The sequence below is a fragment of the Anas acuta genome, chromosome 3, assembly GCF_963932015.1.
Source record: "Anas acuta chromosome 3, bAnaAcu1.1, whole genome shotgun sequence".
In the NCBI taxonomy this organism is placed as follows: domain Eukaryota; kingdom Metazoa; phylum Chordata; class Aves; order Anseriformes; family Anatidae; genus Anas; species Anas acuta.
This window is the reverse complement of record NC_088981.1, coordinates 25,602,273-25,626,115: the sequence shown is the minus strand read 5'-3', so window position 1 is coordinate 25,626,115 and position 23,843 is coordinate 25,602,273. Positions and strand designations below refer to the sequence as shown.

The 23,843-nt window shown below is 36.7% G+C and overlaps 1 protein-coding gene across 6 annotated transcripts in view; it reads right to left on the bottom strand.

Annotated features, from left to right (window-relative positions):
• MTR (5-methyltetrahydrofolate-homocysteine methyltransferase) overlaps positions 1 to 23,843 on the bottom strand; it is a 60,057-nt gene that overhangs the window by 2,073 nt on the left and 34,141 nt on the right. For 5 of the 6 annotated variants that reach the window (XM_068676228.1, XM_068676227.1, XM_068676230.1 and 2 more), the window contains 16 exons: positions 23,565 to 23,744; positions 22,473 to 22,589; positions 22,217 to 22,357; positions 19,227 to 19,316; positions 18,416 to 18,568; positions 17,715 to 17,822; positions 13,143 to 13,243; positions 11,670 to 11,737; positions 10,696 to 10,816; positions 8,906 to 8,987; positions 8,057 to 8,155; positions 7,180 to 7,255; positions 5,239 to 5,394; positions 4,369 to 4,565; positions 1,791 to 1,991; positions 416 to 608 (listed from right to left, as the gene is read on the bottom strand). In XM_068676228.1, coding sequence (XP_068532329.1) covers positions 416 to 608; positions 1,791 to 1,991; positions 4,369 to 4,565; positions 5,239 to 5,394; positions 7,180 to 7,255; positions 8,057 to 8,155; positions 8,906 to 8,987; positions 10,696 to 10,816; positions 11,670 to 11,737; positions 13,143 to 13,243; positions 17,715 to 17,822; positions 18,416 to 18,568; positions 19,227 to 19,316; positions 22,217 to 22,357; positions 22,473 to 22,589; positions 23,565 to 23,744 — 2,083 coding nt within the window. Of the gene's footprint in view, positions 1 to 415; positions 609 to 1,790; positions 1,992 to 4,368; positions 4,566 to 5,238; positions 5,395 to 7,179; positions 7,256 to 8,056; positions 8,156 to 8,905; positions 8,988 to 10,695; positions 10,817 to 11,669; positions 11,738 to 13,142; positions 13,244 to 17,714; positions 17,823 to 18,415; positions 18,569 to 19,226; positions 19,317 to 22,216; positions 22,358 to 22,472; positions 22,590 to 23,564; positions 23,745 to 23,843 lie in introns of those variants that run through there. The other variant, XR_011094636.1, reaches the window with a different exon arrangement.

Below are 23,843 nucleotides of genomic sequence, written 5' to 3'. Positions count from 1 at the left end.
AATTTATTTATTTATTTTCTTTTTTTTTTTTTAAAGTTACCATCTCAAGGTTTCTGTGGTCCAGGAAACAAATTGCTGAATTGGTTTTTATTTTATTTATATCTGGAATGTCTTCTTGCAGCCATAAGGATGGTAGAGTTTTTCTCTCAGTGTAGCAAAACTGTTTGCATGCAATCTGCTAATTAGGATTTTGCTAATTCCTTCAGCAAAAGCACTGGCAGTATTTTGAAAATTTTTTTCTTGAATGAGGAAAAATAAAAACAACAATGAAAAGGCAAAGACAGCAATTCCCAGAACTACTTTAGTTCAATTTTTTATGCAGCTCTGCATACCCCAATTCATTGTTTTGTTGGCATTACAATTATTAATTCACACAAATGCTGCTTAAGAATCTTATTAAGGTTGATCCAGTTACCTGTTGTTTCCTCGATGTTTGCAAGTTTCCACATGGTCAGTTTTTCTGTATGGTCAGGCTGGCTTGGATACCCAGGAGCAGGGCGAATTCCGTCATATTTAATTCTGCGTAGGTCACAGAGATCTAGCTGCTCGGCACTACAGTAAGCCCAAAATTCCTTTCGAACCCTTTCATGAAGCTCTTCAGCAAATGCCTTGGGATATAGTGCAATTTTTATTATTTTTTTTAAGGGTCATCATAGCACAGTTGAGAAATTTGATTGCATTAAAATTCACATACAGTACTTATTTTTGTAATTCTGATGTTTTAATCTCTTATTGGTAGATGGCAGCGTTTTTTGATGATCCTCCTTTAAAATACTATGTAAACAAAGAGGTAAGCTAGAGCAGTAACTAGAGAAGATAAAGTTAATTTAGTTATGCTAGTGATACATCATTAGAGCACCAAAGACAATAGTCTTGATTATTTTTGTATCTGCTCCAGGTCTAGCCGTGGAAGGCCACATCCTTCTGGCATCCGTGCTATTATCAGATGCAAATAAGGGCTACTGCTCTTTTTCAGCAGAGGATCTTCCTCCAACTGAAAGTAGGTGACAGTTGTTTTTTTGTTTGGTTGGTTTTGTTTTTTAATAAACCTACTTTTACAGCTAACACTACTTTGTCAGCAACAGTTGCCTTCAGGAGAAATTTCCACTTCAGTAAATATCTTTGGATGGCATCAAATAATAATTTCCACAACTCTTATGGGTTAAAATATACAACTAGAGCTAATCACATTTGCTCTAAAGTTCCTGTAAATTTTATAGTGGTTACTGATGTGTGAACACGGAGGCAAGCAGATAGATGTAGCGTAGGACAAGGGACAGGACTTTCTAAACCACTTCAGTTAGGGCTTTAAGACCATGTCTGCCTAAGCCTAAGGCACATTAAGTGAAAAGACTTGTACATGTACACTGCATCTATGTGCATGTTTACCATTAAAGCAGAAGGCATGTTGATGCTATGTCAAGCAATTCAAAAATGTAATTGGTTGGTCTTTCCTGGGTCAAAACTTACATTCTCATGTAGATAAAGCAAGGTTTAAAAATAGTTTTAATAGTGTTGTTTTAAAATGTACTAAATTGTATTAAATCAAAACTCTCACACACAGCTCAGAGCTGCTTTCGCACTTGGTACATATGGACAGCAGACTCCCCACTGTCTCTGAAGAGGACTCACCTCTCAAGAGAGGTTCCATAGAACCAGTTCACTTCCAGATTTAATGCAGAGCATACATTAAAGGCAACAGTCTAAGCTTATGCTAAAACTTGACACGGCAAGTTGTCAAACAAACTCAGTACACAGAAAATTTGCAAGAAAACGACAAAACCTCGTACCTCTGCCAACCGATCTCCAAGTGCCTTTACCATTATGATGTTGTACTCATCATCCTGTTTCCTATATTCATTGCACAACTCATCTACACCAAAGCAGGCCACAGCAAACAGGCCTAAGTAGTCACAAATGCCAGAATCCAGTGGTGCTATGAAATCAGAAAGACAGTAATACGGATCTGTGCAGGCAGAGTCTTTTTCAGCCTAAAATAAAAAGAGAAAATAATGCAATAAATCAGAACATTTAAAAAAAAAAAAAAAAAGAGTGCACTCGATCTAAACCATCTTTTTTTCTTTATCTAAACCAAGACTAGAGGGCTTGAGACGTTTCTGACAAACACCTATCTAGTCTTTGAGCCATGACTGCTTTCCTGTCCTTAAATTAGACAGAAAAAACATCTCTGTTCCTCTGAGGGTGTTTGGATCACTAAAAAAAAAACAAATGTCAAAGGAGAGAGATGCTGTGCTGAGCAGATATAGAGAGATGTTCTGGTTCTATTTACAGCTAGTGAGATTTAACAGCTTATTCTGCAATGTATTACAAAATAGGGAACAGTCTTGTGCCAGCCACTGGGGAAGAAGACAAATTTTCCATCTCTTACAGTCAGATTCTACATTTGTTAACAAAACTGCTGGTTGATAGTTTGCATCCCAATTATGCAAACTGCAGAATTCTTCAGCAACTCCCACTATGGAATGCCCATGAGAGTTTATAAACACTCACAGTTTCTTACCCTATAAACCATGTGCTCAGTAGTCCAGAAAAAAAACATGTCTAGGTTTACGCTATCTACATACAAATTGAAACAAAATTCACCCATCGTTACCAGTAAATTGAATCCCAAACAAGGTTCAAAGGGGTTTATAGGAAATTAACACGGGGAATAGAATATATTTCACTTGTAAATATATCCAACTTACAAAGAAAGTTATTTCATGGCTATCACTTGGCTGAAAAATCCTCTCCTGGTTTTCTTATTCTGTGACACTGTTTCAGTGTTTAACAATGCTTTAAATTAATTTCCAACTGCAGTTTCATAAAAATTATAAATAAAAATACAAAAAAAAAAAAAAAAAAACAGAATTCCTGAAAGCAAAGATGTATGTTCAACAGTTTCTATAGATTACTAGATTACAGAAAGTACCATAAAACTGAAGAAACATTTTTCTGCCTATGTATATGACCTCTATATTAACATTAAGGTTCTTTTGTAATGATCATAGCTAAAGAAAACCCTAAACATATCTACAACTTTTAGATTTTCATCACACGCTTAATGGTGCCAACATCATGGAGAGAACTCTGTGTTCTGAAAAGAAGGTTTTATATAACAAACAGAAGACAGTTATTCTCTTCTATTATGCTCTGGTGAAGCCTTTGCTGAATTAGTATGTATGCTAGACTGAAAGACATGTAGCTAAAATAGAGTCCAAAAGAACGGTACCCACAATAATACTCTTAATCTTTGAGAAAAGCCTGACTAAATTGGGAACATATGAGGAAAAAAAGAATGAGGAAAATAACAGTGTTCCAATATGTAAAAAAAAAATAGGAAAAAACAAATCAAATAACACAGTCTTCTTGGGAAAGCATTGGGAAAAGGCCAGGAAAAGAAAGTGTAGTAAACTTGATTTACATGGGATATCAAAATGTTTAACTAGTTAGTAAGGCCCTGGAACAGCCCTCCTTGAACATTTGTGAAAACCGTTTATATAAATATCTGCCATAGGCTGTCTACTAGATCCACCTCCTTGCAATAGATTATCTATTCCAAAAGCTGGAATAAACTTAAAGCCATGTATTTCTTAGTACAATTTTGAAATATTGGCACAAGACTTTCCTCATAGAAGACTGTACTCCAGAAATTTAGGTATTTGTTAGATTTGTTTCTCCAATGTTTGATGACTGCGTACGTGAACTATAAAGACACCAAACTGGAATGTTGGGAAGAAGTTGTAGAATATGTTGAAAATGTTCCATCTATCAAAATAAATGCAAGCGTATATATGATTAAAGCATAAACACTTAAAATAATTATTCTTACAAGCAGAATTAGCAGCAAACTAATTCTAAACTGCCTCTTCATCGAGAGGAATTTTACGTAAGTTGCCAGAAACATTTATCTTCACTGAGCATTATTTTGCTAGTATTATAACTAAAGGTATTTTTAACCTTCAACACATCCAAGCAGAATGCCTCATTTAAAGCAGAATCCAGGGATATTATTAAAGAACTAAGGCTCATTAGATTCTAACTTAGTGCACAGAATTTGTGACGCAAACATACAGCACAGTGCCTTCAGATGGCTTAAGCATTAAAACGAGGACAGAAAACACACCATTATCTAAAGCTGTCAAATACGTAAAACATTCTGTACTACTGCAATACAAAATACTACAAATACTACAAGAACCTGGGTCATCACTAATAAAACCATGTTATTAGTGAAAGAAATGGCAGGATGACTGCAGACAGATTACAACAACTATTTTCTGCACAGATTTTATTAGGACGCTTGTGCTCTATTCTTGCAATTCAGAAAAAAAAAATCACTATTTAACAAGTGTTCTCTCATTGTACCTGTTGTCTCAGGCCATGAAATTTTGCTATCGGTTCCGAAGATCCCACTGCCTCTTCTACAGCATATAAATAGATATCATCTTGAACACTTTGAGCTGGCCAAAATCCAACCACACCCCTGGCTTGTAATTTCTTTTGATTGATCAACGTTTTCAGCAGATTTTGAGCATCGTTATAAACTCTCTTTGCTTCTTCACCTATCAAAAAAAAAAGAGAACCCTTTAGAAAAGACGTGCTTTCACAACCAGTTTAAACTGGTTTAAAAACTGCTGAAGATTGGTTCCTTTTCCAGGTAATTTTTTGATGACTGCAACAATGTGTCAGCTACAGCATAGACAATAGCAGTACAATTATGTATATACAGCTGTAAAAGTATACATCTTAAAACAATTGTTAGAGCCAGCACCATTCCAGTAGAGGCAGAGGATGCAGAATGAAGGGAGCAACAGGGAAAATGTGTGTGCACCTCATTACCACAGTGCAGCCAATCCAGAACATTTATTTCTGTGTCACACCTGCAGTTTCATCACGTATTTCAACACCTACTAAAGTTCAGTATCAAAAAGAGACAGAGCCTTCTTGACATCTTCACCCTTAACAGGAACATGTGTTAATTGCTCTGTCACCATTTTCTGTCATTAAAATACTGCCCTGTATTTTGTAGGTGAATTCTAAATATGATTAAGCACTCTTTCTGCCTCACGTGCCAATATGCCAGTAAGTGTTGTTTTACACAAATTATTTCAGTGACATTTAAGTTTACATGTATTTTTACCACTCCTGTGTATATCAAACCATTCAGAATCTTAATGCAGCATGACAGGTCTGTTAAGATTATCTGCATGAAGTAAATGCAAATTCAATACTTACCTACAGTTTTATCATCAAAGACTTTAGGGAAACCCCGGTTGGGATACTTTCCCCTAAGTTGCCAGACATCAAAGAAAGGCTTCCAGTCAATGTATTCTACTAGCCTCTTCAGGTCATAATCTTCAAAGACTTTTGTACCAATGAATTTTGGTTTAACTGTAGGAATCAAAAGTACAATCTTTCATGAAGGAATTACTTAATATTGCTCTTATATGTGTAGCGTAATTGATGCTGAGTAGCTTCCATCACTACAACTGAGCTCTTCCCAAGTAATTTTTAGTGCCCTATCCTTCCCAAGTCATACCATACTTTACAGTTATTACGTGGATTTTTTAAAAAGCATAAAAAGCCAAAACAAAAAATGCAAGGCCTTCTGTTCTTTCCTATAAATTAATCCTTACTCACTACTGGACTTCTTAGCATATTTCATCAGACAAAATACTCAATCTAAGACCATAACCAACCTATCCTCACCTACCAGATTTTATAGGCACATGCCATTCATAATTTTAAATCCCACTTTTTATACGCAAACATATTATGTCCTATGGTGTTGTAAATAGCTCTGTTGATTACTATGCAATTTGAAAGAGCTTTTGCAACCACCACACACTTGTTCAGATGCATAGACACAAGTGAAAGAGAGAGATGGATCTTTTATGATGTATCCACAAGCTTTGTACTTGTCTACACTGTTCACTACTTCATAACATGGCCTTTATCAAAACGAGCTACTGAAAATTAGCATCTTCTTGAGTCTTTGTACTGGTTTTCAGTGGGATAAAGCTGATTTTCCTTGTAATGACCAATATGGTGCTATATTGTAGGTTTGTGACCAAAACAGTGTTGGCAACACATCCATGTTTTAGCTATTGCTGTACAGCACTTACAGGGCACCAAGGCCTTCTCTGTCTCTCATGCTGCCCTGCCAGAAAGTTGGCTGGGGTGCCCAAGAAGTTGGGAAGGACACAGCCAGGACAGCTGACCCTATATGATTAAACAAATTTTCCACAGTGTATGACATCAAGCTCAGTAATAAAAGTCGGGGTAATGAGGAAGGGGAGACATCCTGAATTATGGTGTTTGCAGTTGCAAGCAACTGTTCTATGTGATAAAGCTCTGCTTTCGTGGCAGTGGTTGAACATCTGCCTTCTGATGGGAAGCAGCAAATGAATTCTTTATTTGCTTTGCTTGCACACCATTTTTGCTTTACCTGTTAAATTGCCTTCATCTCAACCCACAAGTTTTCTCACTTTTATCCTTCAGATTCTCTTCCCCATCCCACTTGGTACAAGTGAGCAAGCAGCTGACTAGGTCTTAGCTGCCTACTAAGGGATTAACACACCCCTTGTAAACGAAGTGACAGAAAGCAGTCAAGTGTTAATGCCACTACAGGATGCAACTTCTTGGGCAATGCCATTTGTAATTCTAGTGTTTAGTATTAAAAATAAAACTGGTAGAGAAACTGGTAGCAGGATGGACAGAAAATGATTTGTACTTCTTTTTCCTTTAAAATGTAAGGGGGAATTAAATACAAGTGCTGTGTCACAACTTGCATTGCCTGAGTGTGGTACATAATGTTTGCATATGAGCCAGTCCAACATTATTTTGGAAAGGGTGCATTAGATTCATATTTCATTGTATGGTATTATGGAAAATTCTGTTTTAGCTTTTTTTTTTTTTTCCAACTTGTTATTAAGTCTTTTTGTTGGTTTTTTTTTTGGAATACTATGAAAAATATAAAGTTGAGACAGGACAGCAAGACTGAACAAAAAAAATCTGCTCAAACAGACACAAGCTTATTCAAATTGTTACACTATTTCTAACACAGTGCTACTGAAGTCTGAAGTTTAATGAAGCTTTATCAATTTATGTATTATTCAACGTATATATAAAATAAATAAAAATTAAAGACACAGTAAAATCAACAACTAAACTGACCTGGTTTATGTCCTGATAACCAGTCATTATGGAAACCTTTTCTCCTAGCTTGCTGTAGAGACAAGTATCTTCTTTCCTGTATGAACATTAAGGTTACTTTTATAAAACCACTTACCTTTCGGACAAACTGTAACTATCATAGTGATTATACAGTTTTATTCAAAGATGTCTTCAGGTCAATTCTTACAAAAATGTATTTTCAGTTCCACCAACTCCCAGCTGAATTCACTGCAAACCTCACTGATCTCATCTTGGTTTACTGGTTCCCTATGCAAAAATGGTCTTAAACTTGCATGGACCAAGTGTTTCTGTTTCTTTACAAGACAACCTCAGAAGCATCAGACATGCTTCTACTAACAGCTTACTACTGTTAATTTGTGCCATCAATTTCTGCATTTCATTCCTTCCTTCTCTTCACTCTCCTAAAATTGCAGCCCCAGCTCTCTACTTTGACATTGCTCAGATCCCTAACCAAAACAACACAAACACAATAGGAAAATTTGGTAGTGAGAAATACTCAGAATACAGCATGGCATCACCAAAAGCAACCAGTGCTACTTCAGTTACCTTTGCGTATTTTCCTGTTTTAAGCTACTACCCTAGGAGCGCACCAGTCTCCTTTAGACTGGTTAAACTGATGTGACTGCCAGCCCCAAGGAGATGTCCTAGATACCACTGACTGTCCATTGAGGACAATCCAGAATTTGCCAACTGTATGTTAGAGCCATGAAGAATTTTCCCTTACAGGCCAGAAAATTTTATTTCATAATCAACACAAGTATACCTCAAGGTCTTCATAAAGAGTTGAAACTCAGAGTTAGTAATAATACAAGTACTAGCCACTCCAAACAAGAAGCTAAATTAATTATATTTGTACCTTGAGAGACTCATAGTGTTCTTGTCTAATTTCTTCATATTCCTCTAATATTTCTTCAAAGAAATCATCTTTTACACTTTCATCTAAGAGCTGAGAGCACTGAAAAAAAGAAATGAGAATGCACTAAGTACATATTGTAAGATATTATAGTAATGACACAGTGAGAATTTCAGACTAAGCTATCTGTCTTTAATAATCTAGTTTCCATTAACCTTACACAATTACACTTGACAATACTAAATTGTCTTACCACTGAACTGCAAACTAGATTCAAAATATATTTAAGAGTATGATTATTAGCAAGAATAATGCCCTCCTACACAGTTAGCACTAGCAGAGCCCAGCATGAGGATACTCCAAGATCCTAGAGGCTGAAGTCAGAGAAATAACACAGCTCGCCCTACTTCTTTCCAGCATGTGTTTTCCCCACTAAGACTACTCATTTGTCTAATAGAAAGCATCTATTCCAAAAAACACCAGTCAGCCATTTCATAGTACTGTTTTCCTGTTGCCATATCACTAACTGCAGCAATATACCCAAAACAGAGAGAACAGCAGATCACATCTAACTACACCACTCCTCATTTTAAAACATCTCAGAACTACAGTCAAGGACTCAGAGTGAATCATTCCACCATCACTAGAGAAACTGGCATGTAAATAAAGGTATCCAATGACAGTAAGTGAATTAAGTTTGATGAGATAACCCAGCAGCAGCAAAAAAATTGCTGAAGTGACAGTAGTTTAGAAATTGGTCTTTGCAGTGCCTCTCCAGTTTTCTGCCATAATATCGAATCTTAAGAGGAAAGGATGAGAGGCGCAACAGAAAAGTAGGAAATTAGAACTTACAACCACAACACTCTTGGATGCATCCAGGACATGAATTACAGGTGCACTATATCGGGGGGCAATTTTAACAGCTGTGTGTGTTCTTAAATGAAAAAGAAAGAGATTGAGCATTTCACAACTGAATCAAAAACAAACAAAAAAATACAAAACGCACGGTGAAAAAAATCCTGACATAATGCATAATCCAGATCTTCAAAACAAGAAAGCATCCATCTGCTATGCAGGGATGATTAAGCACAGATTTTTAATAATAGGTACACAAACTCTTTACTTCAGAGTATCAGAATGCTTCATAAGTAATGTGCCAACTTACATTGTCTTGCCAGCTGACAAAGTCATTAACTAGTTAGTCTGAATATCAAAAATTTCAAAGAGAATATTCCAAACTAAGCTAACAAAAACTGTAATTATATATATATATATATATATGTATCTTTTTTGCTTGTCTTTTCCCCTCCCACACCCTACCTTTTCGATCTGTGAATTAACGTTAATGTAATGCAGTGATGATTGCTTAAATTTCCATGATACTGTACTTCAGAAGCAGAGGCTCTGTGTACTCACCTGAAGAAGGAATTCTGCCAGGTGTCAATAAATAGAATAAATTTGCAACTTCTAGGTCAGCCAATTCATTTGCATAAAAAACTCCCAATTAATTTAACATATACTCATATTCCAATCCTACTCATTGAAATACTCAGGATCACTTTTGTATAATAGTACTTAGCTGTTCAAACTAAAGTTAGCAGTCCTGAACTGAGGCCTAAGTGCCTTTTTTTCCTTCAGGTGGTGTCAGATGTTTAAAACACTTGAACATCAAAGTTACTGATGACTATGCAACAGCTATGTAACCAACTGTCCTGGATTACCTTAATTTGTTGGTGCATTTCTGATCTTTATTAAAAAAAAAAAAAGATACTGTATCTTTAACTTTGATAGGAGCAGACAAAAGAAACGGCATAGTCCTACAGTGGTACTGTATCCTTTTTTTTTCTTTTAATCTATTACCATAATAATACCATTACCATTATTTGTCAGCATCTGAATTTAACAATATAGTAATAACAGAAACATCATTATAGTAAGATAAGATGAAACTTCACTGTGTAGATTCTGTATTCAGAATCCAGCCTCTCTTTCAAAATCATCTAATTGTCCACCTTTCCGAGTATGTATGGTCTACTCATCACAAATGTCTTCCCATTTCAGAGAATAAATACAGATGTTTCTTCCTTACCAAGCTCTAACATACACAACCTTTCAGAATGCACACAAAGCTAAACTTAAAACTGTGCAAGTAAAATTAAACATATATTACCAGTCCAATCTTCCATAAAGAATCCTTTTACTTGACGTATTTTGTAGAAGTTGTGTGCATCTGGGCATATGCACAAGTATATATATATGCAGAGTTCAAATGAATAAAATTATTTCTGAATACAAGGTATGTATATATATAATAAAATTATTCCCATATCCAAAACAAAATTTCTGCTGCCAGCTACATTTACCTCTACAAATAAATTTTACAAAATTGTTTAACAATGTTAATTTGACAATAATTCTTAATCTGCAATGCCCTACAGACACGAAAATGATATGAAGAAAGGGCTCCTCTACGCCCTTCACTTAGAATAAAGTCCCAAACATTCACTCTCAAGTAAACACATACCAGTATACATGTTGAGGGAAAAGGAGGGAAAAGGAAGGAAGAAATGGTCATAGGTTTCTCTCCCTAGTTAGCACTATTTTCATACACATTCCCCATCTTCCCAACTGATATATCTTACTTAGAAGTAGTTGCTCCTCCAATCAGCAAAGGAATCTTTATTGCCAATCTCTCCATTTCCTTGGCGACAAAAATCATTTCATCCAAAGAAGGGGTGATGAGACCAGACAGGCCAATTATATCTATTGCAAATTTACAAACATATACACAAAATGTTTAGTAAATCCATTCTAGCATTACATACAAATTATTACAGGAAGCATTTAATTTCTATCTTCACGCATCAGATAAAAAAAAATAGTGAAATAGAAACCATGGTAATCTCTAATCTAGAAGCCAGGTTTCACTTAATTAGAAAGTAAAAGCTTTCTAAGAATGAAAGTTGATTCTGAATCCTCAGTTTAAGACATTTCTCAAACAGTCTTCACAGCTGCTGGACACCTACTGCTCTAGTTTCACAATAAATATACAATGCTTCTGATTAGCAAACTTTAAACCTCAGAAGATCAGCACAGAAATTACAACATTTGCTCTTCGAAACAGCAAATGCTTTCAAACTTCACCACCTCTGATCCATACAAATATTTTCCAAAACGCAATAGACTGTTTCACAGAAACTATAGCTTGGTTCAGAAAGAAAGTTCATTTTTTATTAGAACAATACATTTTGTTTTTCACACTCCTTGCTTTAGCAGGCTGAATGCCAAGTTCTTCTACTGATTTAAGATCCAACACAAAGTTAGTTAACCTTTCCAAGTTTCCATTTATCCATCTGTAAAACATGTGCTAAAATATCTCTCCTGGAGTTGTCCTTTTAATGCAGGTTTTCAGTTCCTTGGGCTAAGTTTCACAGAAGTGCTAAATACTAAATACTTGCTACTGTTAACATAAAAAATTTCATTTACTTGAAGGTAGTCTGACCAAACCATTGACAGCATAGAAATGCAATGAGTAGCCAAAAAAAAAAAAAAAAAAAAAAAGCAAGTGGGGTTTAAAATTAAATAAGCCAGGAGTACTAATGAAATCTCTCTATACCTGCTTTGTTCTCAACAGCAGCTCTCAATATCTTATCACATGGAGTCATGACTCCTAAATCAATAACTCTGTGAAAAGAAGTGAGATGACACAAGATTCTTTAAAAAAGTAGTCAAATAGTTCTTTTAAAGGGCAAACATATTGCTCTTACAATAAATGGCTAACCTAATATTGAAGTTAAAATTGAGATTGTATTTCTCTCAAGACCTCAATTGGGAATTGCAATATAAGAAACACCTGTGGGTCTGGAAAAAATTTCAATACAGAGTTCCAGATGACACAGGTGATAAGAAAATTCAAGTGCAAGAGTGTGGTTTTGGTTTTGAGTAATTTTTTTTCATTTGAAGTCATTCAGGCAATACTAAAAGGTTTTGTGGATATCATACCTTATGTCAGGAACATAAACTGATTCACATCAAGTTTCTTTTGTCTTACTAAAGCCTGTATTTTATGAAATGAGACACTGCACTTCCTTTGCTAGTGCTCTATTCCTATTAGCCCTAGCCATAGTCAAGGTTGATTGGGTTTGTTTTTGTTTTTTTCCAAGTCAGCAATGCCAGCCTTCTGGCTTCATTCAGTCTCACTCATGACCATGGCGACAGAAAGCACCATGGCTTCAGTTCACTATGTTTAAAAAAAATAAAAGCTCAAGAAAGCAGATGAATGTACTACATATACACAACACTGGTACTGGCTTCAGCCATTTGTGTTTTAAAACAAGAGACAATTTGGCTCTTTTTTAAAGAACAAGTTACAGACAAGTCAAAAATAAAACAAAATGAATGAGTGATAAGACAGTTCCAAAGCATTCAGTTCTGCACAACATTTGACAGACACTTGACAAAGGACTCATGGAAACGACCGTTCATTCCAACACTGCTGTCAACCCTGCATTACGTATATTAGAACTTGAAAGCACTGACTTGTCTTGAAGTCCCAACTTTTGAAACACAGAATTAGGATTAGAATCTCATCTCTTAATTACGAAAACATACCACCGTGAGTTTAAAACCTTGTAGTTAACAAACAGCTTGAAAAACATACTAAGAGGTTCATTAGAATGTTACAAGACTTGCTTTTTCCCAACACACCGCAAAGCACACAGGCAGTCTTGCTTAATACAGTTATCCTGTGTGGTTTTTTCCAGGTATTAATCTTCTATGTTTAAGACGTTAAACTTACATTTAACTAATATTACGTGCAAAAACTGATGCTCTGACCTGTATTTCAGTTCAATTGTTTTCATCTCAGATGCCAGTTTATGAGGGCATTACAGAAAGATGTTATATTCCCTCTTGCCTCCACATTAGTAATAGGTGGTATGATCCGCATTTCCTACTACAACTAGGGTAACAGGCCAGTTCCCAGTAAATGCCCACCTCTATTATCACCACAGCTGCAGCCAGCCTAGTATATGAGTAAGTTAGCCTTAATACGGTTATGTTCCCAGCTACCTAGTTTTAGTCTCTTTACCTGAAGTTGTTGCAGCCCAGAACAACTCCCACAATGTTCTTGCCGATATCATGTACATCGCCTTTCACAGTTGCTAGTACTATTGTACCATTGTAAGGATCCTGAAAGTTGAGCAAATAGCACACAAGTTAAATTACTCAGAAGCCTCAGCATTCCCTCGGGATCAGCAGAGGTAATATATCCAATATTAAAAGCTATCTTAAAAGATGCAGGTAATAAAAATTCGCACAAGAAATACTCATGCAATTCAAGCGCACGCTATTCAAATACATTTTAAAAAAAACCAACAAAATCATGAAAAAAACACATCTGAATAGCACTCCGTGTAGTGCCATAACTGAACTCCTCTATTGCTCACCAATAAACAGTTTAAATATTTAGAACAATAGGGTAACGAAGGTTCACGATCACATGCCTGGTCATGCATCAAATGTAATCTTCCAATGCAACACTGAGAGGAATGACAGGAATTAGGAAAAGCAAAAGAGATTAATTTTTTATGCAACAAAAATAGCAAGGAACACATTTCAATGTGCTCATCAGGCTATTTTGGACTGCCCAAGCTGAACAAACAAGCTGGAAAAACAATCTTGAAGAAGGGAAGGTGCACCACCACAGACTGATCCTAGGTCAGACAACATTCAGCCCTGACAAAGAGGCCCTGCCAGCAGCACAAAGGCCGATCTTCTCTACAGCAATTCTCCAGCAGGACAAGACCCTTCATGATAGGTTTTTAGTGGTATCGTTAGTGTTGCCATTTGGAGCACCTCCATTTTATCACAATACCACATTTGAGTTGGTGCGGGATGAGACCCAAGTAACAGACTACTTGAATTGCACGGAATTTAATTCAAGTGGAAACCTGAGCACTTTCTGTTTTCAAACAACCACTTTTCCAGTCAGTATCTCATCTCCTTGGCAGATGGCAGAACTGGGGAAGAAGACCCTTCTACAAAGCATGTCATATTCATTGACACTATCAGGTAGCTCTCTACTTCATGACTCTACATTGCCTTCTGTAATTGCCATTTTCTGGGGGAAGAAATACCTTTACATATTACCAAGACTGATATCAGCATTTCCCATGGTCCTAATACATTTGTTAGGACCCTGGAAATTCTCACCAATGCTGCTGTTTACTAAACATTATTTACTATCCTCTGCCCAGTGTTCCTGTTTTACAAAAGACCAGGAAACCGAGAAAGCAAAAGGGATGCAAGTCAGCCATCCCTGTGCAATGAAAAATGTTGCATCTCAAAATAAATTTCTAGAATGTAAGAGAAAACTAGAAACATCAATGAAGGGCTGAGGGATGAAAAAAAAGATCTGCCCCCAATAACAACTGATAATTTAACTATCAATTTATACATAAGCAAAAAAAAAAAGGGGGGGGGAGGATTTATACAGAAGAGGGAAAATGTGTGCTGAGCAGCAAACAACATGGGCCAGAGCACACAGTATTTTAAATAAACCCTATTTAGGGCACACTGTGATTTCAATTGTCTCAAGCAAGGAGGTCCTCAAGTTCTGGGCACACATCCAAAGGGCTTCTTTTTTTGATCTTGATAGAGATCCACAGCCACAGCTATTTATCCTCAAATGTAACTATCAACACTTCGCATTTCCTGGCAGTCTTGGACTAAAACTGTCTTGGAGGTTACAGTAGTCTGGGTAACATCAGACAGATCAGCTACCAGAGTCTGCAAATCATTTTCCTCTGACTCCACATCTAAATTTGGGGATAAATACAGCTGATTCTTCTCTCTCTCCAGTTTTCTCTGCAGTGACAAAAACATTCACAGAGGAAGACCAAACCCCTCCTCAACACAAGGTGGAGAAAGCAGAGGACAGAGGCCCTACTTTTTTCCCTCCTGCCCTCTTCAGGCTCACACAATACCTCACCATCATCTCTTGCTATATTTTTGAGGACCTCTCAGATTCCACTTCCCATTTTTTAGCCAGAGAACTAAGTACCACAGTAGGTCCTAATCCCCTGCCCATGGAGGCAATAGGGTAATGATTTTCACTGACTTCAAATATCCCCAGAACAAGCCAGAAGGTGCCAAGTACCAGCATTGTCATCTGCATTAAAATAAAGAACAGCACGAGCAGGAGAGAGATGACGCATAGAAAAGTGACTCATGACAGCAGAGAACAGATCTGCTTGATGTATTAGAGAGAAGACACCATCTTTACAACCAGAAAAGAGACTAGGCATTCTCCTTCCATTGAAAATAGTCAGGATTGATTATCAGGTCATTTTTCTTTATAAAATGCTAGTTGGATTCATTACATTCATGTTTGACAAGCATTCAGCAGATCTACAGCAAATGGGAAGATATACTGTAAAATGATTTCAACAGAGGAATTAGGAACCATTCAAAAATCCACAGAAAGAAAGACAAAGAAAACACATAAATATCCCCTATTCTCTAGACTCTTACTTTTTTTTTTTTTTTTGTGCTAAATACCAGATTATGATAAAAGGTATTGCCTCTGAGAACTCATGAAGACAATGTGATGTTCCGCAGGACTAGAGAGGAGTTACTGCACACTAAACATAAATTTCATAGTCTGACAAAGTCGAGAGTGGAAGAAAAATATTTAACAATCAAAACTGAACCTATCACATAAATACAGTAAAGCAGAGATTAGTATTTGAAGAATGGATTTTGTTCATTTCTTCTGAACTCATTTCTACCACATACAATCTTGTTAGTACAGAAAAACAAGGGATGTCCTGTATCTTTGTGTTCCAATGCTCCTATCACATACTCCATTAATCAAATTTGGAAGAAATTACTTCAAGTATATGTACAGGTAGCTGATGAAACTTTTCTCACAGAGGAATTGCCACCAGTCGGTTGTCAAAAAGTAAACACCATAAAGAAATCTGAATCTGAAAATCGTTTGGTATTTTCAACAGCAACCTAAAATTACCTGCAATGTTATGCATTGGATAATATATGGATGGTATTAAGGGAGGGGAGAGACTATGTGGAAGAATAGAAGGATAGTAGGATTCAAGATCAACTTGACAAATTGAATAAGCATTTGAAAGCAGTAGGAATTCAGTAATAGGGCTGCCAAGCACAGCATATAGGAAAGAAAAAAAGAAAGAAAATGTAAAATGGGGAATAGTTGATAAAACAATGTAAATACAAGACTTATTACAGGACAAAAATGATCTTACAAGTCAATACGGAAACCAAAAGGCCCAGTGCTGCAGAATGTCAGATACTTGGACACTAATAAGGCCTCAGCTAGAAACAGGGTTGGCTGGATGCCCTCCTGAAGCTTCTCCATGTAGTAAGTCACTGGAAAAAGCTCTTAAATTTCAGAGGCAATATACTGTTATGCTTCAATACCATCACATTTTCTTCCTACCACAATCTAACTTAAGTATCTTTTCACTGAAATTTAAGCCCCATTTACTCCTGATAGAATGCAGAAAACTTTACCACTTTATTTTCTGCAGGTATGTCTAGAATATGAAAACTATATGGTATGTAAGTCTGAAGGCAAACAAATGCAACCAAACTCCCACACTTTCATTGCAGATTACATTGTCTACACTTCTGATCATTCTTAATGCTCTTTTCCGAGACCCTTTCATTAGTTCATGCATTTTCCTTGAGTACAACTTTCAAAATGGAATGCTGCTGACCCTTGTCCTATCAATGGGCTGAGTGCTGGATGGAGCGGAGAAATCACTGTGTATTACACACATTTATAAGTTCTAGGTTTTATGGGCTTTTTTTGTTTGTTTTGTTTCCCAGTCATAAGACACTGAAGATTTATATGCTATTCATAACAACCACAACCCTCTCTGGGAAGCTACTACCTACTCAGTTATGAACAGTCTTTTATTTGTGTCATTTGTATATTTCTGTTTCTATGTTATGTCTTGTGTATCTCCTGTACTGTAGTACAAGCGGTATTCAGAAACTGGGGGAAAAATTATGTATGAAAAGACCACTATATTCATATCCTGTTTTTCGTAAAACATTTGTCACCCACCACTTGGTCACAGCTACACATAAAATGAGAATACTATTCTATTATAACAAAAGGTCTTGCAACATATCTATTAAAAAAAAGAATTTGGTTTGTTTAGCTGGGAGAATGTTCAGGGGGAAGAGCTGGAAAAAGAGAAACACACTAAAAGGCTTTGAACATTCAAAAGTGAGTTCTAGAGTTTACCAAGGGCAAATGGCATCAGTTGGCATAATTTGTTACAATCCATGTTAAAAATGTTATAAATAAATAATACTACAATTAAATGTCTACAAAAGCACAAAAAGTTAAGTAACACCAGAATCAAGGGCCTACAAAAGCTTTTAGCATCTTGAAACTTCTGACAACAGGTTAGGCACACACCAAGCAAAGTTTCACAAAATGCGCACTTCGTACATTTCAGACCAACTACAATATTAAGCCCAAATTGGCAGTTTCCATATGACTGGAACAACTTTTCAGCATAAAAGCTGAATAAATACCATTAGCAAAAAATAATTTCAATTTTTGTCACAGCATGTTACAAAAGAGTTACAGCATAAAGGACTGTCTTGCCTCTTGTTCTGTGCTGCCCTGTTCAGCTCTCTTTTCCTCTCTTTCTTTTTCCATATAGGGAATAAGGTGGCCAACTGCTTTCTTCATAACTCGAGCAGATTTTATCACCTGCACAGATAAACAGAGGAGGAAAGAAACAGCAATAAAGATCAGATATAGGAATAATCTAAAGTTCCTCATAGCTTTCTTTTAAACCCATTCAAACAATCAACAAAACTTAATTTGTAAACCCAGATCCCAGCTTTACGGGGCATTCTTTAGCAACAGACTGCTGGCCCTACTGGGCTAATGGCCTACATACGACACTTGCTTTCACAATGCAGTCCTTTGGATCACTCACAACTGAATGAAAAGCTACTAACAGGCCCAGACTTAGAAGGTGCTACCCAGAGCAGCCTGATGGTAATCAAGTGAGTTTAGATTTTTTTTTTCTTCATTTGCTATTTTCATGCATCTAGATTTAAAACTACATTTCAAATAAAGCAAAAACACAGAGAGAAAGGAAAGAAATATATAAAACTATATAAAGAAATTCAAGTTCCAAAGTACAGAAGAAATGAGGCCACTTCCTAGCACTGTCAGAATCTTCACAATTCAAGAGCTGTATCTGAAAACGACAGACAACATAGAATGCTTTGGCTACATTTTGCAATGTTAGTTTTTGCCAAATCAGAAAGTACATCACGTCATGTTGTCTTTACCTGAGGCAGAAACATCTTCCCAGCACCAAAAAGATCACCAACAATTTTCATGCCATTCATCAAAGGTCCTTCAATTATATTTAGAGGCCTAGGATATTTTTCCTGATTTAATCTCGCTTCTTCTGTATCTGCAGTGACATACTTCTCAATGCCCTGGGGGGGAGGGGAAAGTAAAAGCTTTCATCTTTCTAAAAATACAACTTGTATTCTTATATTTAGTTGTCTTCATGCTGAAAAAAAATCACAATCAATATACACACAGATAACTTTAGATATTACTACTCTAAGAATACCTCTAATCTGTATTTAAAATAGGTTTTCTTGAGAAACAAAAAACCATAGTTTTACGGAACAAAGTTATTTAAATCAATAGTCCCCAGTATAAGTGGGTCTGTTTGTTTTTCAACTATGTCATAACAGAATTACGCATTTACACAAGGACAGCTCCCTCAGCACTAATGTTACCCAGTGCAATACCATTAAAAAACAAAATACAACACAAGAAAAAAAAAAAACACCATACAATACACTGGAAAGTAAAAACAACATGAAGAACATGTTCCACCAACACTACGAGAAAAAAATACTAAGGGTCAAAGACTTCATTCAGCTTAGGAAGCTTAAAGGAAAATCACCACAACTCTCTGTTAATATATTTAATTAATGTATTTAATTAGTAAAGTGTTCATTATTAATGTATTTTTAAAAAAGAATAGCAGCAGAGGAATTTTTAAGCCAAGGGTGTCTATTATAGTTTAAGAGCTGGAATTATACATCTGTTTGGGCAGGACAATTTTCTGCACAGATTCACCTTTATGAGAGCATATTCCAGCCTTTCCTCCACGGAGCTTTTGCGCCATTCATCAGTATGTATCACTTTCTTTCCTCCTTGGGCATGATTCTGAAAAGAAGAAGATAACCATAGGAGCTTGCCAACACAATTACAACTATGGGCTTTAGTTTCAGAAAAATTAAGATAATTAAGTACTGATTCACAAAATAATTTGAGATTATTCTAAAGGTTTTTGAGTGTGTTTTTTTTTTATATATATACATGCAAATCACTTTGCAAACACATGCGATGTACTGCAGACACTTCATAGGTCTATATCACAGAGAGTACTTATTTCAGTTAAGACATAAACAAGAAAAAAAGAGGGAGCAGTTCTAATAATTTTCACACTTAAAAATGATGAAATGACTAATCCTCAGGGTTTTACTTCTGGGAACATAATTTAAATTGATTTCTGGCCCACACACTACACTCGATTTTAAAATTCTAATTAATTTGGCGCTAATTCAGTTACTGCTGGAGTAGGTTATATTATTCCTTATCACAGATGTTTTCAGTCAGAAGGCCTATGGAACTACTGTTTGTCTTGCACACAGACAGGCTCAAACCCTCTCACATACTCTCTTTGCTGCATACTCCCCCATCTCCCTTCTCCTTTGCTATGAATGCAAAGGCCAAAAGACCTTCACAATGCAAGAAAGCTCACAAGCACCCACCCCAGGAAGGCTCATGGAAAAGTACACTATCCATTACTTGAACCACCACACTTCAGACAAGTCATTTATTTTTGTCCCTCAGTTATACCACGTAATCTAATGCCTTTCATTCCCAATGAACCTCCTATACCTTTGAGTACTCAACTGTACCTTTTAAAGATAAAGCTATGAGGAAAAAAGTCATGGAAACTAGATCTTACTCATTAGAACAGAAATCTGAACAAGTCTTCAATTATACGAATGTTAGCTAACTTCACAGCTTCTCATTACCATGCCTAACTCCACTTGTAGGTCTCGCTTGTAAAAAGACAATGAAAGAAGGAATGTGTTGACCACGGAGATGGTAGAGTTTATCTCTTCAGGTGCAATAAAAAGCCAACTGAACACATCCCTGAGCAACCTGCTCTTTCTGACTCTGCTCTGAGCAGGGGCATTGAACTAAAGGATCTCCAGAAGCCCCTTCCCACTTCAGCCCTTCTGTGAAAAGGTATGAAGTACTCCTGAACCTCTGGCCACAGTCTTCAGGAAGGGAACCATTCCAAACTGAAAAGAACCCATGGAACTATAAGGCAGTCAGTGCAGGGACCAGACCACAGTGGCAAACACTATATGCAGACCATTAAAAACAAGATGATTATATTGCATGCTGAGGATAAAAAAAAGACAAAAAAAAAAAAAGGCTTTAGAAGTACAACTACCACTGCCATAAATGGGATGATGTTCAAGATTAAAAGACATATTCTATAGAGTGTGTATCTGCAAACTTCAGACAAAAATTTGTCTCCTAAATCCACAAAGATTAAGTTCTTCACTCTCCCAAAATACCTAGCATTCAAGCAACTGGCAAGGTACATTATTATCACCTGAAGGAACAAGGAGGGCACTTTAATAGAGGTGCAATACTTGAAATGGGACTGCACATTGTATGTTCCTTGTGCAGAATAAAATAAAAACAACTTATGAATTTACTGAATAATTAGTGCACTTTTGTAATAAAAGAAAGACTTTAGGCAAAAGAACTTAGAGCCATTCCGTTTCACTAAATCAGAGAAAAATCTGAATAAATATTTTGAAATAGGCCTCCTTATGGAATAGTATGCCTCATTAGCTGTAAGTGACCACCTATTTGGCCACTCAAATTTCTCCAGAGCTGAGATGAAACCCAGTCAGGATGCTTACTTTCAGTGAAACCCTGAAAGTTGCAGGTTTTGCTAGGATTTTAACTTTTAATAGAGCTTTTGAAAGTGTTCTGAATCAAGAGTCTCTTTTGAAAAGATTCCAATATTTGGAACATTAACAATGGCTACCCGAACTTCTAGACCTACGAGTCGATTCACATCTCAAATTTCATGCTCCACTTAGATTCACATTCTGCTTTCTGTGAAAACACTGCTTAAGTATTCCCTTTCTCTTGTAGTTCTTCTTCATGTAACTCTGTCTACCGTAATGGTAAAACTCTTCTACAGACAAGATCTCTCACAGGTGAATTATGAGCACCATACAAAATAGCCTAAGCACAAGGGATAGGGAGAGTCTTCTAGCACTGTTTTTCAACATGCTGCCCTTGTTCCTAAATATCAGGCACCACCATAGCAGAAATACAGAAACAATACTACTACAAAATACAAAACAAGTGGATACTTGCACACTTAAACCTAAGAATCCATCTCACACTAAAGAGATTTTTGCTGCAGGTTCAGTTCAGAACAGGATTTAGCCAGTCATCTTATGGTTGATAACCTGGAAACCTTCAGGTGTGTAACCTGTGTCTTTTGCCACCACCACCGCAGCAAGATTTCAAAAACATTTGACAGCAGATCCCCACTCTGACTTGAAATATGTAACCTGGAAGCCAGGAACTTCACCTTTTACATATACTCCAAGCAAGCTATCACCACGAGAGAGAGGGATCTACTTTTTGCCTCCCACAGCACAATTGCCTATTATGCTTCATCTCAAAGATTTGATTTGGTTGTTTGGGTTGGCCTATTCTCATTTTGTTTCTTTTACTTTTATTAAGAGAACCCCTATGCAACTTCTCCTGAAGCATCAGAACTCTGTTCCAGGATCTTCTGGGGCAGCTGCAAAACTGGACGGGTTCAATCCATTAGAGATCACATTTTATTCTGTATTAATAGCTAACTGCTTGTAGTATTATTAGTAACTTCCAACAGCCACCTTTAGATTGACACACGTGCATTTCATAGGCTGTTCCTCCCTATCATCAACAGGGAGGTGTTAAAGCCCAGGTGCTAAGCTAACAACTCTCCAAGTCTTAAAATTTGAAGTTACCTGAGCATAATGTAAAAGTTTCTCTGTCGCATCAGGATCTTTGTTCCAGATTAAATTCTCACATAGCTGTAGCAACTCCTTGTGGATATCATCATATACTGGCAGATTCCCAGCATTCACAATTCCCATGTCCATGCCATACTGGAAAAAACAAAACACAAAGACAACCACTATACAGGATCCCCTAAACAGGACTGTCAGATATGGCACTCCATTGGCCAAGCACAAACGTACAAAGGCCAAACACGTATCATACCTTAATTGCATGGTAAAGGAACACTCCATGCATTGCTTCACGAATGGCATCCATTCCTCGAAAGGAGAAAGACAGATTGGAAAGACCTCCACTTATCTTAGCTCCTGGCAGTGTTTCCTGTGAGGATTGCACACAAATTTTAGAAAAGGGCTTTCCAAAAAGAAAACTTAAGCAAAGCATTCAGCCCTGAGCAGTGATGAATTGGCTACACACCCCTTCTCTCCTTCTTATTCCACATCCTTCTAATTATTTAAATTCATGAAAAACAATTCAAAATTCTGTAGAAAAAGCTACAAATACAAGGAACGATGCATCCTAGATGTATGTAAACAACTACTATGGGTCCCATGGTCATTGGTCCTGTTCTAAACGTATAGGTCCTCCCCTCGCAGGATTCCAGATGTTCCCCCTGCAGATTCATTGTGGGCCTTCCATCCCCCAAATATGCCCCTCCTCTGGATACAGGAGCAACCTACCTGCCTGCTCCCATGACTCAGGAGCAGGCAGTAGCTGAGCTGCTAACCTCAAGAGTACATATTCCCATCCTAAAGTCCTGTGGTGATAAGATATCCAGTGCAGATGTTCAAGCCCCAGACTGCTACTAACAGAGCATCTCCAGATCAATTAAGTCGCCTTGTGAAATGCAACAGTACTACTTACTTAGCTGTATTCAGGTGATGCCCTTCATTGCTGCTCCTCCTTACAAGTATTTTAGCTAAATAAAAGGTCAGGTTATAGCACAAACCCAACCACAGTAACCAAAATTACGTTAATTTAAAAGGACAGCTTTCATAAGACTTCGAAGAGCTCCTTTTGGCCATAACACTGAATGTGACTGTTACCTCATTTAATTGATATAGTATATTTACATCAGAGTTAGCAGGTTGAAAAATATTTATACAACTACTCAAAGCTCTACTGGAAACACAGCAATACTGGGAAATGTCTGCACTTCAGAGGAAAAGTCCCCTTGATAATTTAAAAGGCCTATTATTTTACTGCAATGCTTTGTTGGTGGTGGTAGTCTTTGTTTGCTTTCCTTTTAAATAATCCCAATAAAATACTTGGAGTTAAAGTAAACTTACAACTCACTTTTATGACTTTAGTAGCATTGATAAAATTAATAGCATATAGGTTATGTTCTTCCATTCCAGTCCCTATGGTCAAAATATTAGGGTCGAATATTATATCATTTGGATTGAAGCACACTTCTTCCACAAGTAGGTGATAAGCTCTGGAACAGATTGCAATCTTGGTTTCTGTTTCTGTTGCCTGGTAAAGAAAAAGCATTCTGACGTGAAAGTTACACAAAAAATAAAGCCCCCAGAAATTATGTACAATTCCACCAAATCAAAACTGAGGAATCCCAGT